This window comes from Pelodiscus sinensis, chromosome 18 (assembly GCF_049634645.1).
Source record: "Pelodiscus sinensis isolate JC-2024 chromosome 18, ASM4963464v1, whole genome shotgun sequence".
Lineage (NCBI taxonomy): Eukaryota > Metazoa > Chordata > Testudines > Trionychidae > Pelodiscus > Pelodiscus sinensis.
In genome coordinates this window covers 18,943,078-18,955,973 of record NC_134728.1, presented here as the reverse complement: position 1 = coordinate 18,955,973, position 12,896 = coordinate 18,943,078, and the positions used below count along the sequence as shown (strand labels likewise).

The 12,896-nt window shown below is 45.5% G+C and overlaps 1 protein-coding gene across 3 annotated transcripts in view; it reads left to right on the top strand.

The window, feature by feature from the left end:
* The window catches only part of PTPN1 (protein tyrosine phosphatase non-receptor type 1), a 69,495-nt gene that overhangs the window by 33,759 nt on the left and 22,840 nt on the right, over positions 1–12,896 (top strand). For all 3 annotated transcript variants that reach the window (XM_075901208.1, XM_075901207.1, XM_075901209.1), the window contains one exon: positions 11,182–11,272. In XM_075901208.1, coding sequence (XP_075757323.1) covers positions 11,182–11,272 — 91 coding nt within the window. The remainder of the gene's footprint in view (positions 1–11,181; positions 11,273–12,896) is intronic.

The window sequence follows — 12,896 nt, the reverse complement described above, 5'->3', positions numbered from 1 at the left end:
GCTAGAGTTTCCCCTACAATATGTACCAGTTCCGACTTACATACAGATTCAACTTAAGAACAAACCTACAGTCCCTATCTTGTACGTAACCCGGGGACTGCCTGTACTGAGTTCAGGCAGAGCCCATCAGAGGCCACGCTCCTGCTGTATCAAGTTTTTAAAATGGTCACTTGCTCTCACATTTTGCACTTAATTGATTTCATGTTTATGGTAATGAACTACTTGATTTAAAAACTAAAGTTTTTCCCAGGGTTTAAATTCAGCTAGAGCAGAGCTCTGCTGAATATTTCTGAAACCTGGTGGACCCTGGCTACCTGTGGAACTAAAACCCAGCGCCCTGAGCATTTAAACCTTGGTTTGTCCCAAGCTATTCTCTGTGTGTGAAATTTAGGGGGAGGGTGTTCTATACCATTTTAAACATACTATAAAATATTTAAGGTATGGGGGAATCTTATACTCAGACTATTTTCCCTTAACCATGTGTACAAAACGTACTTCAATGGTGTGTGTGTGTGTGTGTGTGTGTGTGTGTGTAAATAATAAGATAATGGTCTTAGGTAAAGACAAAAGATGAAGTCGCTCCATAGTTCCCTTTCCATCTTTTAGGTCATCAGAACCTCTCCACTCAATTGCATCTCTGTATTCATTCCAGGGCCATCTACTGTTCATACACAGTGAGCCTCCTAGCTCTGGATAGATTACCATCTTGATGATTATACTGAGTGTGCAGCCAGAACCATCTGGTTTCATTGTCTTAAAAGGTGTGGGAGAAGCCTCTTGTCAGGAGCCTAGTATTTTTTCCTCAAGCACTGTTCACAAAAATGTTTAGACTTGCAAAGGGCTACATATATTATCAGAGAATTCAGTTTTAGTCATGTCCTCATCAGTAACAATGAAAACTTCTAGTAAGAAGTTGACACTACCACTTGACAGTCCAGGAGGTCAAATGTTATGTAGCAAGACTCTTGAAATGTCCTATAAAAGGTTGAAATGACTCTGAAGACAGGGAGAATTGGGGGGGGGGGGGGGGGAGAGAGAAACAAGAGTTAATGGAATCCAAACACCATTGTGTAGAAAATGTAAACTAAAACTTCTTTCTAAATCTGCATCTGAATTTGTTATCCAGACAAATGCAGAAATTACTTTAGGAGCTAAATAGACATCTTCGCTTTTCAAATATAGCTACTATACTAGAAATGAGTCTTGAGCCCAGCATACAAGATCTGAAAATCTCCAATCTTTGGGGAAAATAAGTTCAGGATCTTATCTTCACGATTCATTTCCCTTCTCTAAACTGTACAGAAGGTGAATTAACTGACTGTATCTTGATTCTGTAATAAGATGGTGGTTTGTTTCCTGGAACTGATTCTTGCTTGATATTGTAAATAGTAAAAGCTTTTCCTCTGGAAAAAATACTTGTCAAAGAGCCATTTTGTTTTTTCACTCTCCACCTCCAATATTTTCCCCTCCTACTCTCTTCAGGAGGAATGAAGAGAGTTATTGAATGGGAAACAGAGTTGTGCAAGTGAGGAAGAGAAGAAGCAGAAAGTTTAAATATAGATGCTTCCACTTCAGTTTTATTTCCTGTTTGGCTATCACATTATGAGCCTTTTGAACTATCTTAACTTTTAGTTTGATAGTAGAACTTCATTGATGGCTTTTTTTAAAGAACCTTTTACTAAACTTATCAAAACTATAACTGATTCTAAAAAAAAAAGTTGAAAAGTAAAAAATGTGAAAGATTGTAATACATAGGGACTGACAGATGGTCAGATCTTTAGCTGCTGTAAAAATCAGCATAGCTGTATTGATTTCAGTTGTACAACTTTCTTTCTTGCTTAATACATGTACATACAAATCTAAAAGTTCATAGATTTCAAGGCCAAAAGGGACCATTATGCTTATCTAGTCGTCTAACTGCCTATACTGTATAACATAGGCCACAGATGTTCTCCAAAATAATTCCTATTAGAATACATCTCTTGGAAAAACATCCAATTTGGGTTTTAAATTTGTTTGTAATGGAGAATCCACCACAACTTTGGTAAATTGTTCTAACGGTTAATTATCCTCACAGTTAAAAACTATTTCCAGTCTAAATTTGTCTATCTTCCATTTGTAGGCATTGGATCATGTTACACGTATGTCCACTAGATTGAAGAGCTCATTCTGAAATATCTTGTTCAGGTGGCAAAGTTAGATGCTAGATTTAGAGTAGCTTGTTTAACTTCAGTTCAACTCTCATGTTAAAAAAACCAAAAACTTGATCTTCCAATCATATATTGGACTCCTATAGAGCTAGTATCTTTCAATGGAAACTAGTTAATCCTCTTTTTCCACTTTCTTGCCTTACTATCTTGGGGTTTCCAAATAGCAACTGATAAATCTTGGCTCGAGTGTTTGAATTATCAGAATTCAGAAGTTTGAGGGGTAACCATGTTAGTCTGTAACTGAAAAAACTTAAACCACCAATAGTTCTGCAGCACCTTATAGACTAATAAAAAATGTAGATGGTATCATGAGCTTTCATAGACACAAACCACTACTTCAAATGAATGGAAAACCCACTCTATCAACTTCATTAAGCATGGACTCTCTGACAATTTTTTCCCCCCATTTTTTCCTTCTCTTTCCCGCCCCATTCCCCTTCTGCCATTTATTTTGCAACCTGGACCCTTTAACTCCATCTGAAGAAGTGGGTTGTGCCCACAAAAGCTCATGATGTCATCTACATTTTTTTATTAGTCTATAAGGTGCTGCAGAATTATTGGTGGTTTAATTTTTTTCAGAATGTGTATTCAGATGAATAAGTGATCTAACTTCTATAGTCCTTGGTGTAGATGAATGGGCTCATTGCTTGAGTGCATCCTTAAAGAATGGATGTGGTGTAATAGCAACCCCCACAGGTATGTCAGTCCCCTAGCAGTCAAGCTTTTCTCATCACTCAGCACGTTGGACCAGTCATGCGTTACCCACACTCCATTCAGGCTTACAAAGCCCAGCATAAATAAATAACCCAGAGTTATCCTATCTAGTCTATAAGGTGTTAGATAGGCTCACATCTATTAGTCTATAACCGTGGTCACCAACCTGTTGATCGCGATCTACTGGTCGACCAGTCGATCGCCTGGCATTCAGAGGACCCCCCCCCCCCAATTCCTTCCACCCTCGAAGCCCCACTACTTACCTCCAAAAATGGAGGTAGTGCTGGCTTACCACGGGGTGGAGGGAAGTCCGGCAGCTGGGCACCACTTCCGGGGTTTCCGGAAGTGCACTCCCCTCCTCCAGGTCTGTGGTGCGCTGGGAGGAGGTAGGAATCCCGGAGGAAGGCGCGTGCTGGGGCTTGGGGGAGGGGCGGGGGCGGACCAAGGAGGGGGGAGAGAGGGGAGGGGAGGTGCGCACTGGGGCTCCCCTCCTCTGCTGGGGAGGAGGTAAGAGTCCCAGGGGGAAATGCGCACCGGGGCTTTCCTCCTGAGCGGGGAGGAGTCACGGGAAGAGGCTCTTGCCAGAGCTTCCCTCCTTGGGGGGAAGAGGGGAGTGCCAAGGATTCCCTGCCCCTGCCCCAGCCAACACCCTGTTCCCACTGGCACCCTGTCCCCACTCCCTGCCGGCACCCTGTCACCACCCCAGCCCCCTGTCCCTTGTTTCCCCTGACACCCTGTCCTCTGCCCCAGGCCCTTGCCCCGGAACCCACTGGCCCTCTGTCACTTGCCCCAGCACCCATTGGCACCCTGCCCCAGCACCTACAAGCACCCCGTCCCTTGTCCCGGTACCCCCTGGCACTCTTCCCTAATACCATGTGCCCTGCTCCCACCAGCACATTTGGGGCCGCATTAGTGAGGCTTGTGGGGGTTTTGAAGGAGTTTTTATTTTGCATCTCACTTGTGAGGCCCCAGCTGACTTTCCTGTGAGTCAGTGACCCCTGACTCAAAACAGGTTCCCTGCCCCTCTCATAGGTAAAGACAATGCAGAAACTTTTTGTGTTTGACATAGTATTTTATTTAAAAATGAAGCCTGGCCAATAAACCCCCATCTACCCACAGCATCATAACACTCCTGCATTCCCCCTTCCCCCAGACCCTCGAGCTGAACCTATCATACACTGGAACCCCCTGCCCTGAGTCCCTCACATACCCTAATCCAAATTCCTGCACCCTCATATCTACAAGCCTGTGGCTTGCTTAGTACCCTAACTCTAAATCTGACCCCAACACTGGCCCAACTGTAGCCCCCTCCCCGACCCAACATCCCCTTCTCTACCTCCTCCTGCATCCAGATTTCTTCCCGGAGTTTGCATCTCTTACCCCTTCCCACCCCCAAATCCCTCATTCCCACCCCAGAGCCTACACATCCTGCTTCAACCCAGCAAGGGTAAGGCTAGACTGCAGGAGTTTTTCAGGATTCCAGAGATATCCCAGAAAAACTCTTCTGCATCCAGGGATGCGTTTGTTCTTCCACTTTTTTAGTGGAAGAGCAAACGTGCTCTTTTGGTAACCCCTATATTCCTCTTTCCACAAGGAATAAGGGGGCTTCCAAAAGAAGGGTTTTTTCTGACATTTGGTCCAGTCTAGATAGGCCAAATGTTGGAAAAACCTCTTACTACCAAAGAATTGTGGGGGGGGGGGGGAAGCAGCAGTATAAGGGTTGGGGATAGCAAGTGATGGAGAGGAGGAGAATAGAGAGGAAGGGGTGGGGCTTCGAGGAAGGGGTGGGGCAGTAGATCTTGGCTTGTTTTGTCATTTAAAAAGTGATCTTGGTCATAAAAAGGTTGAAGACCACTGGTCTATAAGGTGCTACAGGACTCCTTGTCGCTTTTGCCTATCTAGTCTGTTACCTTTTGGTTTTGTACTCAAAGGTTCATATACCTCTCAGGGTTTCTAGTAGACCATATCATAAGGGCTTTCCAGCACCTTAGTAGCTGGTAGGGGAACCCATCCTCTACGTTGCCCCCTCTTGCTACCACCTCCTTGGACTTCCTCCTATGAAGCCTGACCCTGCTTTTCTCCTCACTCTGTGTAAGAGCTTCCTGTTCCTTACTCCCTACTATCAGGAATGTCATTTCAAAGTTTCTCCTTCTGGCCCCTTTTTATTCATACATCTGCTGATGATAATAGCACCATCCTGCCTCTTCCCAGTTGGGTCCTAGATATGTGAAAGAGTAACCAGTTAACTGTTTAGCTTGATGCTTTTTGGTTCAAACTGCTGTCCACTAAACTTTGCAAGCTTTTTTTGGACTAGTTATATTCTGTTCATGGTGTGGCTGTGGAACAGATCTCTAGTTTTGAGATGTCCACTTGTAGGGTTAATTAAAATGGGTATAGGTTGCTTAAAGCCCTTTCTTGCATGGTGACACAAAGTTATGACACTTTCTAGCCTGGCGTAAGCATTCAGGTGGCTTTGCATTTCAGCAGTCTTATCCAATTGTACACATGGCAATACTGCCTCACTACACAAATTGCCCACATAGTTCTGAATCAGCATGGGGTTTTCTAGGAAAACTGTGTTGTAGATATGTGGTTACAATTTCTTGAACTAATGGACCAGTGACTTGCTCATCCAGCCTTACATAGACTTCTTGAAGTGTTCAGTACACCTCCACGGACTTGCATAGTTCCAAGAAGTATGAACAAGCAAAGCTCTATAACCAATGTCCTAGAAAGAGATGTGAACTCTGTATTCTATTGTACTACTACTGCAGCTTGTCAAACTTTCGTAAATCTGGGTCACGTTAGATTATGGTAATGGTTCCTCCTGCGTTAATGTCTATAAGAACAAACTGCGTTGCATATATGCTCCAAACCTACATCCCTAAAGAATTTTGCAGCTGGACTACTGAAGTCTGGTTAACAAGTTTATCTGGCGAATCTCTACACAGAAAAGGAAAGTCACTCATGATGCTATAACCAGCTGAAAGCAGCTCTCCCCTTTTGAAAAGCACAATAATATATTTAACTTTGACCTGCATCAGATCTAGTTCAGAAGTGAGCAGGAAAAAAATTGATTTGTCTCATCTGAAGTACAGGCAGTCCCCGGGTTACGTGAGTCCGACTTAAGTCGGACCCCTAGTTACAAAGGGGGGGGGGGGTCGGGCGCAGCTAGTGTGGGGTGCCTCCCCTACTGTCGCTGCCTCCGGCGGTGCGGGGGACACTTCCTCCCAGCAGACCAGGGAGACGCGGAGCTAGCACTCCCCCTCCCCCCCCCCCCCCCCCCCCCCAGCAGACCAGGGAGACGCGGAGCGGCTTTTCTTGCCGCGGAGGACACGGGCGGCGGGACTGCCGAGACGTGCCGCGGTCTCGCCACCCGCGTCCTCCGCGGCGAGAAAAGCCGCTCCACGTCTCCCTGGTCTGCTGGGGGGGGGCGCAGCTAGTGCAACCCCCCCACCTCCACCCCAGCAGACAAGGCTTTTCTCGCGGCGGAGGACGTGGGCGGCGGGACCGCGGCGTCTCTCGGCGGTGCGAAAAGCCGCTCCGCGTCTCCCTGGTCTGTTGGTGGGGCGCGCAGCTCGTGCACCCCCCCCCCCCCCCCAAAGCAGACCAGGCTCTTCTCGCCGACGCCTGGGGTAGAGCAGCTGGGGGGCTGTCGGGTAGGTCCCGCCGTGCCAAGGGTCGGTGCTACCAGACCAATCCAGCAGCACTCCAGCTGCTCTGCCCCAGTCGTGTCTGATTCATCCGCTGCTGGTCAGTTTCAACAGCGGCTGAATCTGGATGCCAGTTCCAACTTACATACAAATTCAACTTAAGAACAAACCTACGGTCCCTATCTTGTACGTAACCCGGGGACTGCCTGTACATCATTTCAACACACTTCTTCCCAAGCTACAAGTTATTACCCTGAAATGTCTGTAGTGGGTACAGGACTAAAGCCTGTGAGGAGAGTGCTACGTGAGTCATACTCCAAACCTGAAGAATTAACTTTGGAAAACTGTCTTTCAGTTCCAGTTGTTCCTTCCTGAAGTTTTACATTGCACGGTATTTTGAATCATGTTATGCTTCCCTTTTAAATGAGTGTTGCACTGTAGACACACCATGTGAACGTGATTCAAGAAAATGTTAATTATCTTTATCAAGCCCTGTATTCATTTGTTATACTGACACTTGGAGTCACACCTACATGACACTTTCATTTTTTGAAAGAGTGTTTTGTTTTGTTTTTTAAACTGTGGCTTCCTATATAGGTTTTATTACCATAGAACTGAAATATTTTGAAATTGCCCAGCTGGTAATTTGTCTGACAGTGACCAATAGCAGAAGCTTCAGAGGAAAGTGCAAGAAACCCCAGAATGGACAATTGTATATAACAACTTTGCCAGCAGAGCAGTTTTCTGCTGTTTAACCCGCTCCATCTGCTTTATGATTTTGTCTTGGGAGTATTCTTAGACTACTCATTACAGTTGGCTGCACAATTAGCAACCTTTTAAAAAAAAAAACCACAAAACCCCACCACCCAGTACCATCGGGTACTTGTCAGATGAGGGCATCTCTTTCTTTCACTAATATATCTGACTCCTGATGTCCATGCATTCATGACTTTTAAGGTCAACTATTTTATGCAGTTTGCTATGTTTAGAATGAAGCTCCAGGGACTGATTGGGAGCTGTCTTCTTCCCTCTCCCCTTCTTTTTCAGGATAGCATGCAGCAATTAGCATCACAGGTCCCTGTGAACTCCTCACTGCAATGCTCCACTTTGTGCTTGCTCCCCCTTTTAGTGTAGAATCCATTACAAAGTCTTTGTACTCCTGACATTGGAAGCTCTCCAATGATTCTCAAGGTACCTAAGAGAAAGTACCCCCTCTGACAGTGACTTTACTACAAGTATGTCTACATTGCAGCTAGACACCTGTGGCTGAATTGCCCCAGATGCCCTGGCTTTAAAGGCTGTTTAATTACAGTGTAGACATTTTGGCTGCAGCCTGAACCCAAACACCAACACTGGGATTAAACTGCCCTTAAGCCTGAGCCCCGTGAGCCACAGACCCAATCAGGCTTAACCAGACCGCCTACTGACTTCCTGCCTTCAGATCTAAGTAGCAAACACATCTGTTTGACCTAGCGTTTCTTCATTTAAGGCAATGCAAATTTATCATGTTTTCCTACTTTGGGGATTGAAAAGAGATCACTGCCTTTATTTTTAGAAGCGACTCAGGTTCAGTTTTAAAAGGAACTTAAATGCCTCAAGTGCTAGAGAGGTGCCTAATGGGTTATTCAAAAGTATCTAACTCCCACTCTACTACAACAAAGGGTACCTATGTAGCTTAGGCAGTTAGTCATTAGCTTATGCTCTGAAAAAACATGGCTTGTATAGGATTTTTTTCCTATATCTATGAATATTTTTATACAAATTGAACCTCCTAAATCTGGGACTCTCTGGTCCAGCAACATCTGTAGGATCATGGATATTGCTGGACCAGAGAGACCCAGTGGCTGGCGTGCAAGCCCGCCAGGAGCCCCAGCCTGGGCCAGCAGCAGTGGCCAGAGAGCCCCTTCCCACAGAGCGTTAGCCTGGGCTGTCAGCGGCCGGCAAGCCCCAGCTGGGCTGAGCAGAAGCGGGGCCAGAGTCCACGTCCTGTGGCACCAGAGTCCATTTGCACTGGGGCTAGAGCAGAGCCAGCTGTAGGGAGGGGTGATATGCTAGGAGGACTTTCCCTGATCCAAAAGGAGTGAATTTTCTGGATCGGTCAAGCCCTGAGGGTGCTGGACTAGAATGGTCCAACCTGTAGTCTATAGCTATGTCTTAACGCTTTATTGAACACTTGGCTTCAATTGTAATTGCGACCATGAGCTCTTTGAGAGGGTGGAGAGCATCTTGTAACATTATTAAAATTCCTTTGTGTGACTGAAGCATCGTTGTAATTCTGCTGTAAAATATAAAATGAGCTGAAGTGAACAGTTTAGGTTCTTAGGATCCCTCATTGGCTTCCAATGGATTAAGGCAAGTTAATGCCTCTGCATTACATATTGGATTGAATTAATAAAACCATATATGGACTTTTGCTTGCTTTATATTTGATTTCTTTGCATGTGGACTTTGAGTCTTTTTGTAAACACTTTGTAGGGTCTGTGGGAAATAGATTTAGAAAACCTTTCTGGGAGGGGGGATGTTGGTTTTTTGTCATGATACTTCAATTTGGACATGGTAGCAAAACCACTAACATAATAAAATGACCAATTTGGGAATAAATGTTTGTAAATTGCAGGGGCTTCATGTTCCTCCGAGGTTGTGCTGTTGAAGTTGAAACTGCATTCACCACACTGGCAGACTACATTCTCCATCAGAAGTACAGCCAGCCATGTGTTAGGTTATAAAAAGATTGCAGCTGATGTCAAGGCCTGTTCAGCAGGGAGCTATTTCAGATGACTGTACTAATTTGGGGCAAGTAGTTGTAAAATATAACTCATCAAGCAATAGAGTCTGGATAGCATGCTTAGAGCTTGCTACTAAATCTTGATGGGGGAGGAGTAGGGACGGAATTAAATGTTGCAGTTGGTAGGCCACTTCAGATAAAAACATTCCTATGATTTAGCACTTCTCTATGTACCTAATTTTTCCTTACCTCTCTGCAAAATCATAAGGAGTACCAGTTTGATATGGTCCAAATTTAAAAGACCAAATCCTCAGCTGGCATAAATTGGTGTTTGCTCTACTGATGTCAGTAGCTACGCCAATTTAATCAGCTGACGATATAATCCTGAAAAAAATATGGAAAACTACAAATGAACTTGCATATTCTTAATGTAAAATTAGCTTTATTTGATTAATCAAATAAATCGGTATGATTCATCCTTAGTGGAAAGGGATGAATTTGCCCTAATATCTTGTTTTAGTATTATGGATGGTCTGTGAGCCATGTTAAACTGTTCTCTTTACACGCATACCAGGGATCTGTCTTAGTATTCCTTAAATTTCCTTATACAGTTGAACCTCCCTGGTCTGGCAGGACCACAGATGTTGCTAGATCAGCGAATCAGAGAGCCCTGGGAGTAGGGGCTGGCTGGACTCGGTCAGCAGAGGTTGGGGTGGGGGGGAACCCCTGTGGGCTGAGAGCCCTGCTGGGGCTGGAGCAGACACTGGCAGCGGGGGGGGGGGGGGGGGAATCTGGGGGCTGGTAGCCAGGAGGGAAACCTGGCCAGGAAGCTGGCAGCCCCTCAGGAGACAGAGGCCAGCTGCAGAGGGGCAGGCATTGACCTCCCTTGGTCCAGCAAACTCTCTAGTTCTAGAGCAGAGGGTGCTAGACCAGGGAGGTCCAACTGCACTAGCTAAATTTCGGTTCTGCATTTCCTGCAGTTTTCATTCAGATTTTGTTCCTGTCTCAGTTACAAAAAAAGTTTACCATAACATGATCTCTTGACTCTGCTGTTCCTGGTAATGGTATTTGTACAGGTTGTATTTGTATGCATACAAATAGGTATGTGTTCCTAATTTCTATAAATAAGGATTTATGTTCAAGTTGGGCAGTATTTTGCTTCTTGGTTTCTCTGAGGTTTGAGCTGTTAAACACATCTGAGAAAAGACTGGAGGAAGAAGAACTGGATAGCTGTCAGCATTGGCTTAGGGAATGCCATCTTTGTTTTTCTGTAGAGTACGCATTGAGTACAAAGAACCCCTTTTGATATTTGCAGCTCCAGGACAGCTTGCTGATGACTTAAGTTTATTTGATCCTTAACTCAACTAGACATGACCACAGTTTGGGACTATTAATTCAGACTTTAGGATTGGTAATATATAGGATACTAAATGACAGAGAGCTGTTTCTAACCATCTTTATTAATGAACCCTAAGGTGTAACTGATGAATAACTCGGTGGAAATATTTATGTAATGCCATGTGTGCACAGTTCTGTACATCAGATAAATATGTTAATCTAAAAGCACAGTATCTAAGTGTTGCAGTACTTTGTGCAAAGCTGATAGCATGTTAGCATAGCCCAGTGAGTCAGTTGTCTTGCACTCCAAGAAAAATCTTATTTCGTTATTTAATCTAAAACGGAAAACACTTGGCTCTAAACAGTTGCTTTCCAAAACACTCAAACTAAAATGCCATTGTAAGCAGACACTTGTAGGTGACTTAAAAAATTAGGGGGAAAAAAAATCTATAACCCCTCACTACCTGATACACTGAAACTAAAGAAAGCTCCTCTTGCAAACTCCCGGCAAGTTCAAATATCTTAATTTGTTTTGTTATAGGATATCCGGCATGAAGCCAGTGATTTTCCATGTAAAGTGGCCAAACATCCCAGAAACAAAAACCGGAACAGGTACAGAGATGTGAGCCCCTGTAAGTACCCTTTCTTTACAATTATTTGTACCATACTGCTGATCTCTAAGAATTTGTCTCCTAGAAGGCATTTGGTTGAATATTTTGTGCACATCTATGATCTAAATCTTGTCTCTCACATCATTTAGCATGTTAGTGACATTACAGTACCTCATCGTACTATGGTATGTCATGGGATTACACTGCAGCAGTACACAATAGCTGCAGTATTCATAGAAAGTATTCACGCTGACCGTGGCTCCCCCTCCTTCCTTGTTCCTTCCACCAGCTCTGGGGGTGACGGTGTCCCGGCCTCCAGGGCATATGCCCAGGTAGCCACCGCCGGCTGTCTCGTCACCATCTCTTCCAGGCCTACTCCTCCAGCATTAGGCCGGCCCCATTCTTGGACCACCATCTGGTGGCTGTGAAGGCCTCTCTCTTTCTTCGGAGAGGCCGGGGCCGGCCTACTGGCATTTCAATAAGTCTGTTGGAGGATGTGGGTTTCGTAGCGTCTTTCCGGGAGTTCTGGCTGGCCTAGCGCAGGCGGCAGTGCGCCTTTCCCTTGGTGCAGTGGTGGTGGGATGTGGGGAAAGTGTGCGTGCAGCTCTTCTACTGCGACTACACCCAGGGGGGCCAGCAGTCGGAAGGATGTGGCAATAAAGTAGTTGGAATGGGAGGTCTTAAAGCTAGAGAGGCGACTTGCTCCCAGCCCCGGAGGTCCATCCCACTGCGTAGTGTACCAGGAGAGGCAGGAGGAACTCTGGGTCCTCGAGCACCTTTGGGCCCGGGGTGCCTTTGTTCGTTCTCGTATCAGTCTCCTTCGGGAGATGGATCGAGGCTCCCGCTTCTTCTATGCCCTAGAGAAAAAGAGGAGCTAAAAAGCACATCGTCTGCCTTCTGATAGAGGATGGCACCCCCCTCGCAGATCTGATGATCCATCTTACTTGGCGTGGTTCACCCCCATTCCTGACACTTGCCTCTTCTGTGGAGTGAGAGAGACCTTGGCACACATCTACCTCGAGTGCACCAGGTTACAGTCTCTCTTTTGGCTCCTCCAGAACCTCCTGTTGAGGTTCTGGCTGCACTTTCCCCTCACTTGTTAATTTACACACACCCCATCCGTGGCCCCACAAAGTCACAGGACCTCCTGGCTATCGCCGGATTGGCAATCTATAAAACCAGGGAGAAGAGGTTGGCCGGAGGAGGGGCCTGTAACTGTGGAGCCTATTTCCATTCCTGTATCCGGGCAGAGTTCCAATGAGCGACGGCCCTTTGAGGGGCAGTGGGCGCTGCCCGGGGTTCTCTGTTCGGTATCCCCATCCGGTTCTCTCATTTTAGCCCTTTGATCCTCATGCCCGTCCTTGTTTTCTCATTATTTGCCCCACGTAATCAGTTGGGCTCTGTGGACCCTCCCCGTAGGCTGGGGAGAGGTCCTTTAGATGTGAGCAGGCTAATACCCGGACACCAAATAGTCCCCGCATATCTGCCCTCATGAGGCTTCAGCAGCTCCCTGTTCTCAGGCAATATTTGTAATTAAAACTTCATATTCAGCCCTCATCTCTGCACAGATTCTCACAGTTAGGATTTCTGATTTTCAGTCTTAACTGATAAAAGCACTGATTAAAAAACCCTTTTACAAAAATGC